Source organism: Talpa europaea (assembly GCF_964194135.1).
Source record: "Talpa europaea genome assembly, chromosome: 13".
NCBI lineage: Eukaryota > Metazoa > Chordata > Mammalia > Eulipotyphla > Talpidae > Talpa > Talpa europaea.
In genome coordinates, this window is record NC_140080.1 from 81,880,021 (window position 1) to 81,899,858 (window position 19,838).

General features: G+C 48.4%; 1 protein-coding gene across 1 annotated transcript in view; it reads right to left on the reverse strand.

Annotated features, from left to right (window-relative positions):
- The window catches only part of MYO5B (myosin VB), a gene marked incomplete at both ends in the record, with an annotated part of 268,648 nt that overhangs the window by 79,845 nt on the left and 168,965 nt on the right, over positions 1 to 19,838 (reverse strand). Inside the window, 3 exons of the mRNA XM_084252600.1 lie at positions 8,724 to 8,864; positions 9,302 to 9,383; positions 18,244 to 18,509. Of these exons, the coding sequence (XP_084108726.1) occupies positions 8,724 to 8,864; positions 9,302 to 9,383; positions 18,244 to 18,509 (489 nt within the window). The remainder of the gene's footprint in view (positions 1 to 8,723; positions 8,865 to 9,301; positions 9,384 to 18,243; positions 18,510 to 19,838) is intronic.

Sequence of the window (19,838 nt, forward strand, 5' to 3'; positions counted from 1 at the left end):
GTTAGTTGAGGTCAATTTAAGAGGTGTGATTCAGCTCAGAAGGAATCCTAACTGGCCGTGGAAAGCATACAAGCACGGACACAGGCCTGCTGGCCTGTTCTCAGCATGGCGTGGGGCTGGCTGCAGCGGTGCCTGCAGCAGTACGCTCAGCCTCAAGGATCCTGCTGGGCAGGGAGGCTGAAAGGGTCAGAGGATCAGTGTGGAGGTCACGGTCACAGGCGCAGGATCAGAACAAATCTGAAGAGGCTTCTTCCTTCTGGTCGGGAAGTGACTTCTGGGTCATGAACACACCCCATCCACCCCCACCACCAAGTTCCTGCTCACTCAGGCCGGCTGCCTGGGCAGGAGAGCCCATCGCTCACCATAAGCTCATCAAAACCCACTGCCCAGCACCCGCTCGAGTTTGTCCTTGTCCCGGAGCCTCCCCTGACCATTCTTGACTCCCTTTGGAATTCTTCCCTTCTAAGCCCTTACATTCACTCTCTTAATAGTGTCCACTGTTGTGTTCATGGATTGTCTTGTCACTACAAACTGAGCTTGTTGGGGACAAGAGCGTCCCTCCGAGAACTTAGGGCTGGGGTCCAACCACACACTGCATGCTAAGTAACAGCAGCACACACCAGTGCTTGAGTTACGTGGTACTTAGCTGCCTACCCCAAATGAAGGTTAGATTTACACGTCTCCCTCCCTCACAAGTCCAGGAGGACAGATTTCAAATATCTTTCAATATTTTTAGAGATGACTTCCAAAAGTGAAATAGCATTTTGTTTTGTTAAAGTATAACAGAGTCACTCATAAGCGCCATTCCAATTGTCAAGGATGATAACTCCTTCCGCCTATGATTCCAGTTATGAGTCCACTGCTTTGCCCTTTGTTCCTCTAGACTCTGCATCTGGATTGGGCACCAGCCTGAAGGTGACCCTGGTGCTGAGCATTTAAAGAGGGCTTTGTTTGTATATTAATAAAATGTGCCACAAGAAAAATGCTTACACACTTGAGAACAAATGTCTAAAGCTTTTTGTAGGCAAACAGATTTCCTGCAATATTCAAGTTGGTATAACTAGTGTTAACTAGCCAGTGCTGAGTACTGTAGAAAATTCAAGAAATTTTTTCTTGAAGGCAGCTATTAATTATGTTGGGCAGATAAAATATATTTAATTCAGCATTTTTATATGTGCTGCTGCTTTATATCTGTCCCCAAGCCTGCTGTATTTAGAAACGCCAGGTATGGGGAAAGGAATGGGTCAGCCCAGAGGGGTTGTCAGGAGGCAGGGTCAGGAGACAGGAGCACAAAGGCCCAGGATGGGCAGAACTGGCAGCCAGAACAGGGAGGACAGGACGATGGTGAGAAGCCCCACCTACGTTGATGCTTATCTTTCCAGAATGAAAATCATATCTTGACAATGACGCGGAACTTGTCGGAAGACTCCATAACCCAGTATATTCACTAACCCTGACTGGCCTGATTCAGTGAGGGAGGGAGACCAACAGCCAAGCTTGTATGTATACCTATTTCCCAGGATGGGTAAGTCTCTCCTTTTACCTCCAACCTCAACTAAAAATAATGGCCAGCAGAAATTCACAATTAAGATTCTCAGATCATATTAATAGTGTGGGCCTCCCCGGTGGCGCAGCGGTTGAGCGCTGGGTTGCGAAGCTGCCTGCAGCCTCTGCAGCACCGCCGGCTGCTCCCCGGCCACCTGGCAAGGGTCCCACATGGCACGCAGACCTCTCCTGCTGCCCGCTGCTCCCCTCAGCAGTGTGCTTCAGTCTTTCTGCCTGCTCTGCTCCCCGCTCTGGTGAATTCTCTCACCCTCTTGCGCTTCTGACTGTACCCAGTGCTTGTATTAAAAAAAAATATGTATATATAGTGAATGCCCACAGTACTTACTATATATCGGTCAATTTTCTATACATTTTAGATGAATCAAATCAACGAATCCTCCCAATAATCCTATGAGCTAGGCACTATGTTTATGCGCATTTTACAGATAAAACAGCTCAAACAGAGAGGTTAGGTAACTTGCCTGAGATCACACAGCTGAGCTTCAACGGTTCTGGAGAATGGGCTCCTCATCATTAAATATCTCTTCCTAACAACAGTTTCAGAGGTAGCCATGAAGGGCAGGGTGAGAGAGAAAACACTTATCTCCCCCAAAATGTAGATTTAAAACAAGTTTAGGAGAAAGCAAGCAAATCCTGTATTTTGAAAAAAAAAAAACAACAAACAAACCAAAAAACCAAAAAACAAAAACCTGGCTTCTGGCTATCAGTAGCCCCAGCATATGCACCAAGTCAAGGCCAATAAAGTAAAAATCAAAATCAACAAGCAACTATAAACCAGAGACACACTATGGGGGTGGGGTGGGGAGGAGGGATTATGGTCAAAATAAGGGGGGTGGGAATTGTATTGGGAATATAACCAAGATGAATATGCACACATTGTGCAAGGATGAAGAATAATGTAAAAAATATATAAAATAAAATTAAAAAAAAGATTCTACTAGTGGCTTCATACAAGTGTCCTTGCTGTCTTCTCACAGTAATGCATAAAAGGCACTGGGCAGGAGCCTGGATGCCAAGCCTGTGCTCACTTGACAGGTCCTGTCCCTCTAACCTGCGGGGTAGGCCACTGGTCACATCACGGAGTGAGGTCCCCTCTATATGGAATGCCAGAACCGGCAAAGCTGTATTGACAGAAATAGATTATTGGTTGCCAGGGGCTGTGGGGGAGTGAGGAATGACTGCTAATGCCTTTCTTTATGGGGTGACACAAATGTTCCAGAATTGATTGTCATGGCAGCAGCTGCATAGCTCTGTGAATATACAAAGAAACATTGAATGGCATACTTTAAATGGATGAGTCGTGGGGTGCGTGAATCCTGGTAAAGCTGTTAAAATGCATTTAACTGGATTTTACTCTTTGCTATTAAAATAAAATAGAAGAAATCAGGGTGGAAAAGTGAAAGTCCTTGGGCTCACTAGCTACTCTTCTTCCCTAACAGCCTGGGGTATAAATCCTGTGGTCCAAGATGGCATTTCACCAAGGTTCTTTTTGGAACCTTGGGCAGAAATCATGCTCTGTCTTGCAGAGATGGCCACCGCTGGCCTGGGGTGTCACCCACACAAAAGCCCAAGGGAGCAGACTGGTAAAGACCCCAGAGCCAGTTACTTCATCTCTGCTTACTGTCACTGTCTTCCTGAGCCCCTGCCACAACTGACTGTGCTATCTCATTCCATCCCACACCTTTGGGGATGGAATCAGGGAGTGAGCCCCCTGGTGACCTCCTTCCAGAACCTTCGGCTCCTCTCTCAAAGTTTCGCCTTTTCCCTGACCACACATGCAGCCTGTGTGCTCCCTACACCAAGCTCTTCCCAACTGAGCTTTCCCGCAGTGACCAGAAAGACTGGCTGAAAAATGACCCCCATTTGGTCACTTATCCCACACCCCAGCCTCACGCCCTGCAGCCCCAGAGCCTTCAGAGTCAAGTGCAAACTCTATCCCCAGGCAGGAGCACTTCTTGCCTGGTTCCTGCTTGCCAGTCTCATGGGCTCTGGGCAAATCTGGCCATTTCAAGTTCTGCAAAGCCGACATTCCCCTTGTCTGGTACACCCCTCCCCTCGCCTGCACCCCTCTGGTTTGCCTTTGGGGGATACTTCCTCCCCGACTCTCTTGTGTCACCTCCTGCTCAGTACTCACACTTCTCTGTCAGCACAGGAGATCAGTGTTTGCCTGACCCCTCAGAGGTGCACTGAAGGGCCAGGGTCAGTTACAAAGGCAGTGGGGTGTGTTGGGTGAATGGATGAAGCATCCATGCCAGTGTCCAGACAGGCTCACAAACATGTGCAACAAGGAGACCTCCTGGGTGACTCCTAACACAGCACACGCCTGTGATGGTGAGAGTCAACTCCCAGGAGAGCAGGCTGGACCCAGGCAAGGAAAGAGGGGGGTTGCCTCCCCGCTGTCTAGCCTGCTCTCATTCTACTGCTGGGCTCCATGAAACACAAGGATCTTGGTACAGGAGGCAGAGCTGGCCTCCCCCGCACAGGCCTGTCTCTGCAGGCCCTGACACCAGCTCTCACACCGAGACAGCATCTGTATTTTCACTCACTAGAACTGCTTCCAGGGGTTAAGAGACATTTTCAGAAAATTCCCACTAAAATGCAAATATGTTGCTTATTTGAGAATATGAGGAAACATGCAGTGGCCTCTCCTATCCTGTTAGCCCTAAGTAGCGTGTCCCTCCAGCAGGGAGGGTGCTGACACAGGGACACAGGGAGGCAGGAAAGGCCCCGTCTGAACGTGGCTCAGGAGCGGGCAGTCCCACAGCAGCCTGAGAACCCTGGGACGGGAGTTTTGTTTTTTGTTTATGTTACTCTTTTTTTAAAAAATGATTTTTATTTATTTGTGTAGAGAAGAACTGGGGTTAGGCCAGAGGTGTAGGGGAGTGAGAGGATTCACCAGAGACAGAGTGGGGAACAGAACAGGCAGACTGACTGAAATACACTGCTGAGGGGAGCAGCGGGCGAGACAGGAGAGGTCTGCTGCTCCATGTGGGTCACCTCCCTGGGTGGGGATTGAACTCAGGCTGCAGCAGTGATAGTGCTCCCCCTTAACCCCAAGGCCACCAGGGAGGCCCGGGGCAGGAGAGTTTTGTGAAGAGCAGCCTGGAAATTAACTTTTCCTGCAAGCAAAACCCTACCCTGTCGCCTGGGGACTGAGGAGCATCTCAATTTGTGACTTGGCCTGGGTTCTGATTATAAATCTGTGACTGTCAAGGGGCTTTTCCACCTGAAGGAGTCAAGTGCTCTAATATTCTGGTCCCTTGAGCCATCTCTGCAGCTTCTGGAACCAATCACAGGCACTGGGAGACCTGCCCTGTATGCCACCCCTTTAAATCCACAGTCACCCCATCTCCATATTTCTAATTGAAATCCCAGCTCGCTGGCCCTGTGTGACACTGTGCATCTCCTCCAGGAAAAGTGATTTTCCCAGGGGCTGCTTTCGTGCCATGAGTCTAATCTTTCACTGGGCTTTGTGTCCTGTCGCGCGGGGGTCACAGAACCCAATTCTTCACAGTGCAATCTCATTATTCTTCCTCACCCTGCAGCGTGTATCTGAGTGACAGGAGGGAAGGAACATGTCTCAGGCAGTTCCCGACAGTATGGTTCCCAAGGCGTGTCATGCTGCGACCACCCCCATGGGAATTCTGAGCCAGCTTAGGGTCAAAGCCGTGGGTGCTTCCAGAAGGGGATAGCAGGCAGCCCTAGTTTTAAAATTCAGATTTATTGCTATATATAATTCCCATCCAGAAAGTTGCATGCCTTGTGGGGGACAGTCAGATAGTCGACAAATGCAGTAACATGGGCTGGGAGAAAAGCTGCAGTGGATTACACTGGGCCATTCCAAATTCCCAGAGCACCTAAATCGCTTAGAAAAATGTTTCCCCATTATTATGTTGTTCCTCAGTGCTTATCTTGCCTCCCCTGAAACCCCCACATCCTGGGCAGCTGTGAGTTTAAACATCACATTCATAGCAGGTGTGATCAGCTGTGAAGCATCCAATTTTACAAAGCTGACCCAAACTGGAGGCTCTGCAGAGTGCAAGGCAGAGCTCATTCACAGAGTCTGTTGGAGCTGATTTTCCTTTAGCTTCTCCAAAGTAGGAGAGCTCCACAGTGCTCCCCCATCTCAGCACTCTGAGCCCCCACTCTGATTAACAGGACACCCTGACCTGCCTTAGACCTGCACCTCCCGGCAGCCTTGGGAGGGGACGGCAGAGAGACCCCACACAACCGGGGCCACTGCCCATGGCCCAGAGATCTTAGTCAGCTCTGCCTCCTTGGTGACCACTCAGTGGTCACTCTGTTGTCTTTGGATCATGGCCCAGCCTCTTCTGGCTCCAGGACCTGACCTGCAAACACATTCCTGGGCCCTTGCCCTGGCCCCAACCCACTCGCTGTGGTGATTGTTCTCCTGACCCTCATCCCTTGCTGGCCAGCAGGGAGTCTTTCTTCCTCTCCTGAGGGTTTTTCCCTCAAGACCAGACATACAGCAGGTGGATAATACATTCCACATCCCAGTGTCACGAGCTTGAATTAGATACAGTCTTAAGCCAAAAGCTCCTGATTTTATAAGTCTGACCCAAACAGAAGGCACTACAGGGCGTGAGGCAGGGATCATCCATATAAACAGATGGATTTGACTTTGCCTTAGCTGTTCCAGAGAAAGCCAGAGTCTGAAAGAGATGCTCCAGGCGGTGCAGGGAGACAGCAAATGTGAGGGTCAGAGATCCTGACTGCACTGGGGCGATGAAAGGCTGCGAAGTCCAGGGATTTAGGAGGTCATGTTCATAAATGCTGCAAAATTGCATCTTAGACCTCCCTGGGACTGCTGCCCGCTAACTGCTCTCCCCCAACTCCTGCCACCACCTGTTCCTTGCCGGACTTGCACTGTTCTGGAACACCCCTAGGTGGCTTGTGGCCCACCCAATGGACAACAATCTGAAGTCTCTGCATCTGAGCACTGGGGTCAGTGTTCTGAGAGCTGTGGTTTGACATTCCTGCGACATGATCTGGGGGAACAGCACCACTCAGATTCTCAGACACAAGACAAAGCAAACCCGCAAGTAGCTCAAGTCCGCCTGCTACAGGCAGGGTCAGTAAGTGAGAATCAACCAGGCAGTGCTCAGTTCGCAGAAGCAATCATCCTGAGGCTTTCAGGTGTGTTTCCGGGAGGCAAGTGAAAACAGCAAAGGAGAAGCCACACCCTGAGGGGAATGGTCTCGGTGGGGAAGCTCATCACAGAACCCAGCAGATTCACGCCCTTGGCCTCAGCGCTTCTCAGCATGTACTTCAACCTTCATCTTCGCCACTGGGGCGGCAAGGGAAGAGCTGCAGGCCAAGAGCCAGGGCCGTGGGGGGTTATGCTGGCACAGCCCAGAGGCCTAGGTTGGACGCAAGGTTGCCATTGGGGTTGGGGGGGGGGGTAAACATGGAGGAGACAGTTACGGAGAGGAGGGGAGCAAAGGAAGGAAGCTGGCGGCATTAGACACTGACCCAGGAAAGGGAGTAATGAACTCCAGGAGGGGAGACCGGAGGCCCTGGCTGGGACTTTGGCCATTTAGCCAGTGCTGCTCCGTGCAGGAACCAGTGTCTTGTCACCTCCGGTGCAACTTGGCAGGAGCAACCCTAGGCACACACCTGCCACATGGGGGGGATCACCCGCCTGGATCTGACTCAGGAGGGAGCCCGCAGCTCACAGAAATGCTGAAAACCATTAGGAGATAAAAATGTGTGAGCCGCGGATTTCCATGTATTTTCTTTTTCTTTCTTTTTCTTTTTTTTTACTGTTCTGTTAACCTTTCTTTTTCATTTTCAAAGGCAATGAAACTAGGAGAGCCCATCTGGAAGGGAAAGGCCTCTTTCTCCCTAGTTATCAAGCCACACTCTGTCCTGTACAGGCAAAGATGTGGGAGACCAGAGAGTAAAAGCAACAGGGTTCAATACCAAGAATCATGTGGTTTCTACACTTTTGATTAGAGTTTCTTTTTTTTTTTTTTAGATTTATTGATTGATTGATTGATTTATACATACAAGCACTGGGTACACTCAGAAGCGCGGGAGGGTGAGAGAATTCACCAGAGCCAGAGTGGGGAGCAGAGCAGGCAGAAGGATCGAAGTACACTGCTGAGGGGAGCAGTGGGTGGCAGGAGAGGTCTGCGCGCCATGTGGGACCCTCCTCCAGTGGCCGGGGAGCAGCCGGGGATCGAACTGGCACAGCAGAGGTTGTGGGGGCAGCTTCGCAACCCAGCGCTCAACTGCTGCACCACGGGGAGGCCCTTGATTAGAGTTTCTATCACTAATGGAACTGGTATGCATTTACCCCCTTCTCAACAGCTACCAATTTGGAAAATCACTAGATCCAACCCCTACCAATCCACAGAGGAGGAAACCAAAGGCTAAAGAAGCTACGTGATTGTTAAAATCCCAGATCCATGGGCAACTATATACCAGAGACTCTGCAGGGGAGCAGGAGGGAGAGGGATCAAAACAGGGGAGAGAAGAGCACAAGGGACTATTGTGATGGTGCACGGGTGAACTGGAGGCGGGAATTTTATGGGGACTACACCTGAGAGGAGAAAGCATGCATTGTACAAAAAGGAAGAATGATGTAAAATATGTATAAATAAAAGAAAAGAAACAAAACCCAGATCCTACCTGCTCATTCCCATCGGTGCCTGCCTCTGTCGGTGCTGACAATTCAGGGCAGCATCCACAAAAAGCTGGATGGGGAGCTCTGAGGACCTCAACTGCCACCAAACCATGTTGTATCACTCACAAGCTACCTGGTGTAGCAAAGGATCCTAGGCCCCTGACCCTCACTCTCTGGGGATGCCTATCTAGATGTTGGGGTCCTTCTCCAAGGACAAGGATATCTGGGGTGCCAAATTCTATCACCATCATATCATGCCAATAAAACCATCTTGTCTCAGCCAAATAGATACACAATCACCAATGAAGCAACACCTGCCACTCACACTCCATGTGTCATTTTCTAGAACCTTCTCGTACACAGAACACTAATGCTTCCCCCAGCACACTAATGGCTGTTAATCACAGAAGCAATTCCAGCTTAGAGAGCAAACCTTGCACTGCACAGTGGTCCTGCCCCCGACCCCAAGTCTGGAAATGACCTGATCTGATGAAAGCATCAGCTTTACCTTACATTCTTCATCCAACAGGTCCAAGATGCCCAGCTTAGCTTCAATGAGGTCAATACAAGGTTGGTTATCATAAAAATCAATCAAGGTCCAAGGGATCTGCTCCTTCATGTACTCTTCTTGCTCCAGTTTGAATACATGCTAGGGTAAGGAGTGGAAGGTCACAGTGAGTAAACTGCAGGTACATCTGAACCTTCATCTCCCCTGAGGTCCAACCATTAGTTCTAAGTCCTGGAGGATGGTGCACACCCACCAGAAAAAGGCTGGCCACTAAGTCACAGTCACCAGGGCAGAACAGAAATGCTCACTCAGGTGGTGCCCCTTCCACTCAGTCCCTCCCCTCAGATATTCTAGTCATCACCTGTGTTGTCATTTCCCAACAATTCCAAGAGGCCCTGTGTCTGGCTGGTAATTATTTAAATGTCCAAGTTCAGGACTGAGGGTCAAGCTCAAGGAAAGTCTCGTTTACCCTCTCCCTGCTGCAGCCCCACGCAGGGGGCAGAGAAACCACAGGGGCCTTTGCTCACAGGAAGAGAGAGTCTGCCCACCCAACACGGCTGTCCAGAGACAAAGCTTACCGAGTTGAACTGCTGCTGGAGCTTCTCATTGGCATAGTTGATACAAAACTGCTCAAAGCTGTTGACCTCAAAAGTCTCAAACCTGCAGGATGGAAGAGGAGTGGACAAAATCAGAGGGAATCACAGCGACTTTCTCAAGCCTCCCTCACCCTCTCCTCCGATCAGCCCTACCCCAATTCCAGCACATAAGACCTGTTTTCCACTCATGTCCAAAGAGACCACTGTGCAGGTGTCAGTGTGCAGGAGAGCCTTGACAAATTAGGAGATACCCAGTTTCATAATTAGAAAAACTACTGACTAGAGGGAAATTTAGAAAAGTAGATGTGCAAAAGAAAGAACCATATTGACTTTGTTACACTGAAGTAGGTTTCCTTTCAGGGCCTTCATGTGTTTGAACCAAATAGGATGATATGTAAGATCAGACCCGTATTTCTATCACGCAGCTTTCTACTGCAAACACTTACCCCGGCCATCGTTTGTCAAAAGCATCTACCCCACCTAACTTGAATGGATTGACTGGAAGATAGGACAGGTGCGAGGTGTGGGAACAAGAGGGGTTGAAACCTAGCTGGTACCCCCTCACAAGCTGGGGAGGGCTGCTCCGCCCAGATGGGCCACCTCTATCCAATCTGCACATGATTTTACCGCGTGCAACTACAAGGCATTTCTGTTCTTTCTCCAGTTTCCAGCTGCCCATGCTGGGGCTAATATTGTATGTACCTCTGTGAGTTCATGGTTCTTTCTTTAGGAGACTATTCTAGAAGAAGAATCACCATGTCTGAGTACGGTTTCTTAAAAAGCAGCAAATTAATTTCCAAAAAGGTGGATCCATTATAGGTCATCACCCCGCCCAGGTCCCAGCCTCCTCATTGTGTTTTACTCTCCTAATACTAGCCAAGGTGTGTTGTTTTGTAAATTCACATTTATTGAACTAGAGTTTGAATAGATAATATGCACCCAATTTCAAGGTATATTTCAGAGAGTTTTGGACAAATGCTATACAGTGTGTGAGTACCACCCTAACTCTGAAACACAAGGTTTTCATCACTCCAAAATTTGTCCTTGTGCTCCATCCTATCAGTCCCTCTTGCCCCTCCATGGGAGTATTACTGTGTAACTGAATTCTGGTCCACAGTGTGGATTAACTTTGCAAAAAGTTACTTAATACATGAAAAGAATACTTTTGTTTAAATTTTATCTTTCATGATCCTTGATCAAATTCAGTATTTTTCTGTTTTTTGTGAACTGTGATTGCTAGCGAAGGTTTGTTGGATTTTAAATTTAAATATGGACTTATTTGAGCTCTTCCTACTTGAAGAATATTAACAACATCACTTATTGCTCAACTCAAATGCTTGCACTGTGGCTCCACTGCTGCAGAGGGGCTGGGAGAAGACAAGGTGTAGCAGCGGGACATGACATTGCCGGGCCAGCCATGGGTCCTGCACCAGGGCCTTGGATGCTCTACTGAGGGATCTGGACTTTACCAGGGGTTAATGTGAAGAAATTAAGAAATTTCAATTAAGAAGTGACCATCAGATTTGCATTTTGGAAACTGGCAGGAGGGTGCAGGAAAGGTATGATTTGGGGAAAGGTGTTCAGGACGGAAGTAGGAAGTGGAGACTGCTAGTACTAGAGCAATAATTCAGGTCACAGCCAATCAGGGTGTGCCTTAAATTAGTGGTGGCCAAGAAATGGAGATGTTCTCCAGACCTTAAAGAAGGTGGGGTGGAGAGGACTCTCGATGAGATTACCCTGTGCTACTGCATAGGCCTGGTTGCTCACCAAGCTGGGAGCATCGTAACAGCATCAGCAGCTGCAGCTCCAAGTGCATTGAGCAATGTCATCAGGGGGAGGCAGTGAGAAGGGCAGAAATCTAGGAGGAAGAGATGCTTTTTCTTTATCCACACAGCAGGCTGGATGGCTGGTCCTGTGTATCTACTGACCCCTCACTCATGAATGCCTGCCACCACCATGAGTTAGGGCCTGTTGTAAACCACATCCTACAGTTGAAGAAACTAAATGAGGGAGAGTTTCAATAATTTGCACAGAGAGGAGGAAGTAGAGCCAGTATTTGAACCCAGAGGCTGATATCTGAGATTACTATTATTAATTTAGAAGACGGTGAAGAGTTTGATTAAGAAAACAAGCTGACTGGGCCTCCCCTAGTGGCGCAGTAGTTGAGCACTGGGCTGCGAAGCTGCCTGCAGCCTCTATAGAGCCGGTTTGATCCCCAGCCGCTAGCAAGGGTCCCACATGATGCACAGACCTCTCCTGCCACCCGCTGCTCCCCTCAGCAGTATACTTCGGTCCTTCTGCCTTCTCTGCTCCCCACTCTGGCTCTGGTGAATTCTCTCACCCTCTCTCGCTTCTGACTATACCCAGTGCTTATATAAAATAAATAAATAAATCTTAAAAAAAAGAAAACAAGCTGACTTGGAAGGGCTATGTTCGAGCAGGGTGACTTCTCAACTGAGAGGGACTTGAGTATATGGAGAGTGGAAGAGGACCTGCCAGTAAGGGTTCTGGGCTGGGCACGGGCTTCAGCCTTCTACAGAACCTTCATATCACATCTCATTCTTTCGAATGGACAACTGAATATTCTCCATTCTTAATAAAATGATGCCCATCATTCCAAGCAGATTGCACTTTCTAACTATTACTCCCAAGAGACATATTGGAGTGGCCCTTGGTGGGGCTAGGGGCAGAGATGCAGCACCTGATACAGAAGGACCAGCAAAAATAAATGTATCAGACGCCCAAAGGGGCCAGGTCAGTGCCGGAAAATGTCAGGCTTTCCTCCCCCTCTGCATACACCTCCACCCCCAAGATACAAGACACAGAGAAGTGGGAAATTGTTCTGTGATCAAAGGAGTCAATTGCTTGGAGAGACCACATTAAAGAGTTGCCTTTGGTCTTGGCCACACAGGAGAAATAATTCTGGGTCAATAAAACAAGATCAAAGACACGAAGTCCAGGCTGGAACTGCACTCGAGACCAAGCAGGAGGGAGGTGCTGTGTCTGCCAGATGTTGCCCTGGACTGCAGCCCTCCAGCCCAAATGGCGGTTCCATAGACCCAGTTATGTCACTGAGAGGTTCATTTTCTCCCCACCCACTCCATCCCAAGCGAGGTTGCTGATGACAGCCAGGCCCCAGCAGAAATTTAATTAACAAAACCTAGAAGGACGATAAGAGAGTCACCCTAGCAATTGGGCAGGTAATAGCAATCAGTTGTACTTGCAGAATTTGCACTGAGCTCCACAGATAAAGGATTTAAATATCTCCCACTTGTCATTTTTGAAGGTTTACATTGGTAGCACTCCACAAAGAACATTCTCATTAATTTGAGATGGCCTGAAATTAGCTCATAATTTTCTATTTCTAAGATATTATCTGGTAACAATTCCTCTGCCATCTAGTGTAATTACCGTAATGCCGGAGGGCCAGAGATGAATGAGGTGCTTGGGTGGCTTGGAAAATATCCAAGATGACTGACCTCGGAAAACCACAGTCAGGGAGATGGGGCAACCTCTCTAGTATAATGGAATTATATTTGTAGTAATTCTTCCCATCAACAGAGATAAGTTTTTAAAATAAATACAATGGGTCAATTCATAGTTGACAACATTAAAATGTCACAAAGAAATTTATATCCTAGAGGGAATTGGATTTCTCCTGTAAAATCAATGCTGAGGATATTTACACCAGAATCCTTGGGTGGGAGGAGTCAAAACATGGAGTAAGAGGTGATGCTGAGGCGTGAGATGTGTACTCCTGCAGGGATGGACCACCTCTGACTTCAATTTCTCTCCATTTTCAAAACGTAGCAGAAAAGCATACAATTTCATTTTCATTCTACCCCAATTTCAGGGTAAGGCAAGGGTCACAGATGTCCCTAAAAATAAGGCTATGCTGTTGGAAAGTGAAACTGCAATAAAAAGTCAACCAGTCACTGTGAGTTAATTATTAACCTCCATGAGCCTCTCATTCTAGAGCAGAGAGGCAATGAGATGCTTTGAAGTTTGGGACATAGTCCTTCCCTGTGAGCACGGGTGAAAGGAACAGGAATCTCTTTGCTCTGCCTCCTCTTTCTGCTTCGCAAAGCTCTCTACCATTCTGCTAAACGTAGATGACCACAGATGGGGTCTAGGGCAGCTACTAGAGGAGGCTTCAATGAACCAGACCCTAAATCATTTTCCATCCTTCCTGAAGTTCATGGAACCACATTGGGCACCTTACAGTCTGGTGGTGGCCGGTGCCTGGGAAAACGGGGAGTGGAGTTGGTCAGTGGGTAGAGTTTCAGTCTCGCACCCTGAGAATCTCTGGAGCTCTGCTGTGAAGATGCAGCACAACTGAGCACTACACTCCCAACTAGTTAGGATGATAAATTTCATGTCATATTTTTTCAACCACAATTAAATTATTTAAAAAATGCATCAACAGAAAGCACTGACTAGAGCAGGATTAAAGTTATAAAGTACCACAAACGATAAGGAAAACAATATGAGCACTGAGAAGGATATAAAATACCAGCAACTCCATTTCTTGCTTCCTGGGGTCCAGACTTCTCTTCTCTCCCCCATCCTCTCCCTGCTGCTTCTCAGCATTAGAAGGGCTCTGTACCCTGCCTTGCTCCAACAGTCTCCGCAACCAACTGTCCTCATCAAGAACGGCCTGGTCATAGCTAACCTCCTGTGCTACCATGGCACCTAGACGGCTAATCTCAAAAACAAATACATGTGTACTTTTCCCAAATTGAAGCCATTTATTTCCTGTTGCCTTGAGGAGGGCAGAGAAATAAAGGATTAAGATCGTAATTAATCAAGCCTGTAGAGGCAAATGCTGGTTACTGCAACATGAGAGGGAACTGCCAGCCAAAAGCTGCCTGGCTCTCTCCTATTAATTTCCATCCCTGCCTGATAGGTAATTCCCCACAGGCAGCTTCCTAGGTCCTGAGTTAGGGAAAAGAGCTTGGCATGGGTTGGCTAAACTGCTCTGGGTGTTGCTGGCTATGTGTTTTTTTGGAGGTGGGACAGAGGAGCAAGATGCAGGGGAGCCTCTCTCTACCAGGACACTGGCATCTGGAAATGCTCAGGAGGGCTAAGGGCAGGGAGCAAGGGCGCTCCCCGCTTGTGATGGATGCAGTTGTGGGCTATGCCCATTGGTGTAGCAGTTTCCAGACTTTTCTGCTCTATGAACTAGAACAGCATTAGGGGACGTGTGTGATCCTATGCTCACTGGTGTGCTGCACACTTTCAGAGGTAGAAATGAGCACTTGTTTACCCTGGTATGGGTTCTATGGTAACATTTTAAATTTCTGCAGAAAGTCTAGAGTGGCCCATCTGCATATAGAACTCTTCAGTTCTGTAGCCAGGAGGAGTCTGACACATGGGCCGATAACGCCCTAGAGAGGTACATCTGGGGCACTTGTCCCAGCTGAACAAGTGAGTGTCCGCTTGTGGGGTGGGAGTTGGCAATTCCACTCTTATTTGGTAGCTTTGCACACTTCTAACCTAATTCAGACAACCCCTTATTCCCTCCCTCTTCAAGAGGGGGTTTTCTGTATAAAACACCCCATCTTGCCTATTCTCTCCAGCTTCCACATGCTACTCTTGCTTACAAGTCATAAGGAAGTATAAGAAATCCAAAGCCTTTGGGTCATCCTAAGGGTATTTTCTACTGTACCCCACACCAGGGTTGAGAAAGAGTGAGATGATGGGGGTGTCTTCTTGCTCTCTAGCGTTTGGTGGGCAGGGAGTTGGAAAGAAAACTGAAAAAAAAAAAAAAAAAAAAAAAAGCTAGAGTTTTCTGACGCCTTGGAGGATGAAATGTTCCTTAGAGAGAATCTCTTCCCACGGTTATGTTGTAAATAAAACCTAAAGACAGGAATTAGTATGAAATGGGAGGGAGGTGGTGAGAGAAGTCAGGAGAGATGTATCGGGTATGATACCCACTTCCAGGTAACTGAGGGGTGATAACATTAAAGAAAAGAATTCAGGGGGTTTCTGCAAGGCATATGATATCCCAAGGAAACCAGGTAGAAAAGGCCCTGTGGTCAGGAAAGCCAGTGGCAGTAGCAGCTCACACAAATCATCCCAGGTTTCTGCCGATGTGTAGTCATTTTCTCCCAGATTAAGAAAAGTCACTGATCTGAGAGATCAGAAACGGCACCTGTAGACTCAAGTCACCTGCTTTCCTGTGGTCAAAGTTTTGTTTTAATCTGCTAAGCGTTCATTACATTCTCTCTGATCAGGCCAGTTTCTACAGTTTCTCTGCAAACCAGAACTGTTGGGAAGTGCGCTATGTTCAGGGAAAGTCTGTGAGTACCTCTTGACAGCAAATAGCCCAGACAGACAGCTTGATAATGCTTAGCCCGCCTTGTCTCTCTTGGACGCTGCCCATGGCATGTGAACTTGGCGCTGCACGAGCTTGAGGAGTAGCCATGCATGGCATTTATTCCTCTCCAGGAGGAGAGCAAATCACTTTTTAAACATGACTGCTTCAGGACACAGCTTAGAAAAAGTAAATTAGCATCTGAGAAAGAAAAAAATTTTTTTAAAGAGCACAGCTTGCCTGGAAGGAAGCACAAAGGGCCAGGAATTGCTGACCGAGCTCCCACGTGGCCCCACACCTTGTGGTTTGGCCATGGACCCTGCAGCACTGGACCACTGTCAGATGTTCTCAAAGGAACTCATGGCTACACCAAGGTGAGGGGGCGCAAGCTCAGGAGATGGCAACAGAAATGGGAAACAGGGTTCTCAGGGGCCCCTCCCCACCACGGACAAGGACACCTTTCAAAGACAGACAGAGCTTCCCCTCTGGGCAGGAGAAAATAAACACCATTGGAAAAATGTGATGGCAAACAGAAGCACAGAATCCCAGTGCACATCCCCTGACTCAGGGGCACCAGGAGCTCAGCTCACAGAGCACCCCTTCCCCCAGCTATGAGCAAAGCCGTTTATTGGGGATCCCTAGGAAGGGAAGAACCTATTTCAATTCAAGGCCCAGCTAAGATGGTATATAACTGAAACCTCAGCTCAGACTGTTTTCACATGCTATGAAGGACAAGGACACCTTGGATCTGCACAAGGATCTAACAAGTCTGCATGTTAATCTTCAAATCAAAACTTCAGTATAAGTAGATTCTTGACTAGGTAGGTAAGGAAAATTGGGTCAGATGCTGGAAACCTGGAGTTTCTAGAGGTCTCACCTCAGAAGGTAACACTAAAGCTCAATATTTTGGGAAGCCCAATTATCCAAAATTATTTACAGCAAGGGAAGAATAACGAAATCGGTCACTGACAGCCGAAGTGCGTTCCGAGAGCACAGATTCTTCTACCATTTGCTCTAAGAACAAGTAGAAGTCAGGCTCTTGAGTGACAGCCTGGTCCCTGTGGTTGCTGGGCTTGTAAGCCTGGGAAAGACGCCTTCTCCCCTTCCACTCTGGGATGACTTGGTCCTCACCGCCCATGAGGCTTCCTTCTGCACCTGGCTTTTCCCGCCATCTTAACTGTGCTGTTCCTAAGGGTCCCATCTCCCTTATTCTATTCTCTCCCTTTAAAAGATCCACTTTAGGGAGCTCTGGGGATGGCTGAGTGAATCATGGGTGTGTGCCCAGGTGTGAAGCCGTACTCCTGAAACTACGTATGTTTGTAAAATACATGATACATCAATAAAATTTGATTAAAAATAAATAAAAGATGCAGTTCAAACCTCCCCTCCTACAAAACGCCTTCTCTGACTGGTCCAAGAAGCACTCACTCTCTGCCTTGAAAAGTGCACAACACTGAGCATTCAAACCCTCAAACTGACCCTGCCACAAGCTCTTCTATTGCCTCTTATATCACACAGTGACTTAAGTCTTGGTTCCAGAGGGCTCTGCAATGCTCCACATCAAGCTTCCCTCTTCCTCTACAGCCTCTGCAGCACACGACATGGTTCTGCCCAACGCTCAATGCTGAGTAATGGCAGCAGAGATGTAATCAGGGCAGCTGTCCCTGCCTGGGGAAGTGACAGCTTCTAGAGGAGCTCTTCCTTCCCTACAGCCACAGCATATGACGAGTCACAGTTGATCAGCCACTAGAACATTACTTCCACTAGAACATTACTGCTCTTGAAACTGTGCTTTCATGGGTCCCAGTTTCTAGTTTAAGTCAGAAGCCATGACTTCCATGACACCAAGATCTAGGAGGATTTAATCTATGATTCGCTTAGAGAGGTCATGAAGAAGTACAAAGGAGGCTGCAACCCAGTTCACAAGGATCTGGAGGGAACGTCAGACGCTGTGGCCACAATGTGGAAACTAAAGGCTAGTGGGGCTGTGCCTGTAGCTGGTGATGGCACTGAGTCAAAAATCTAGCCTCGTCATGCCTACGTGAGCAAACTTCCCATGGGGCCCTGTTGCTTCTCCCTGCAAAATAAGCTGTTACTATCCTGTCCGTACCTTAGGAGGGCACTCTTAAAGGAAAAGGAACCTCAAGAATGACCACACAACACAGGTCTGCAAGGCACTGGGCAAAATCAAGGTTCAGAAACAATCCCCTTAGCTGGCAATACAGTGAATAAGCTCCAATGACAGATGTAAATAAAATGTTACTGACACACAAAACCTGGATTTCAGTGTACAGTAACTTCCAGTCTGATGTCAGGCAAACACGTCCTTCTTCAGGCCTTGATTTCACAGTTGTGCTAAGGGCTGCCTACAGGATTTCTCAATGGGGCAGGCTGCTGGTGTTCTCACAGGACTCATTCTTTGTGTGGGACACCCAGCATCCCTGGTCTGAGGCCAGCTGTGACCCCAGACATTGTGACAAACACACCTCACACTCCCTGGGCTGGGAACACCCAGGAAGATCTCCAGGGTGCTTGCTGGCATCAAACTACCAGCGGGAAGACACTACGGAGCAGCTGTGGAGTGAAGTGGGGGCCAGGCACAGCCTACCCATAGATGTCCAGGACCCCGATGAAGGAATGCTGCTTCAGGGAAGTTTGCAGGGCCTTGTTGACGTGCTCCACGATCCAGCTGAACAGCTGGGCGTAGATGTGCTTGGCCAGGGCATTGCGTGCATTCACCACCTGCTGCAGGGACATGGTCTTGATGTAGGTCTCTGAGGTGGTGACCAGCTTGCGATGGCACAACCAGTGCTCCATCTGGCTGTGCTCCACCCCCAGCAGTCGGCAGAAGTTGTTCAGGTGCTCGTCCTGGGGCTGCAAGGACACGGGGAAAGGTGCTCAGAAGGGCGAGGAAGACTAGGCCCGCAGCATGCTCCTCTCTCTGCACCCGCCTCACGGAAAACAAGCTCAACTTCAGGCCTGCCCATTGCTTCTGAACCCCACTTTATCCCCAGCTGCCGCTCAAGGGGCCTCATGCATGCTCACCCGGCATGTGGACATGATGTGGGCCCACAGAGCATTGCTCAAGCTGAGTATCACGCCTGCTTGGGAACTATCAAGGCTTAAAAGAAACAAAAACTCCTTCCTGTCTCCTCTGCTGCCCCAGCACTGTCAGATGAGGACCAAGGATGTTCCAAGTGATGAATGTGAAACAAGAACAGGTAGCTTAGGTACAGATAACCCACTGGGAGTTAGGGGCTGGAAGGCCAGGAATCAAACTGCTGGCACAGCCTCAGAAAAAACTGGGAAACCCTCCAGTTTAAGTCACTTCTCATCCAAGTAAGAACACAAATCCCAGAGAGGCCAATGACTCACCCAGGTCCCCTGGGGTCTGGGCACCTTCTTCTGCTCTGCCATGCCCTAGCAACCCACCGGCATTTGACTCTCAACCATCCTCGACCCAAAGTACTGATAAAGCCACCTGGCTTTTTTTTTTTTTTTAAGATTTTATTTATTTATACAAGCACTGGGGTACAGGCCAAAGGCACAGGAGGGTGAGAGAATCCACCAGAGACAGAGTGGGGAGCAGAACAGGCAGAAGAACTGAAATACACTGCTGACGGGAGCAGCGGTTGAGACAGGAGAGGTCTGCTGCACCATGTGGGAATCTCCCTGGCCAACAGGGAATCGAACCGGCACCATGGAGGCTGCGGACAGCTTCACAGCGCTGCACTCAACCCACTGCGCCACCAGGGAGGCCCCCACTTGGCTTTTGAGCCTCTGATAACTAGATCTCCCAAAGGGTCTTGCCTGATTTTCCCCAAATGCCTAAGTCCCTTGGATAATCCTTGCTGTCCCTCAGGGCACCCCCCAGAAAATCTACTTTTCCCTCAGAGGTTCCTCTTCCCTGTTCTTCACTCCCTCATCTAAATCCACCCAGGAAAGTAGATACCCCACCTGAGGCCCTGGAGAGCTTAGTAACTGAAAAGGATTTTTTAGAACATCACAGCCACCTCCTAATGGCCCTAAATTGCTTGTGGGACTCATTTTCTATGTGGCTACCTTGTAGGATTTAAATGAGGGCTTGTTCAAGGAAAGTTAACACAGATAATCACACCATTTCCCCCTTAATGTCACATCCCTGGGCCATTTTTTTTCCCTCCTACAGATATTTAAAACCCATCAACCCAAAACAAACACAAT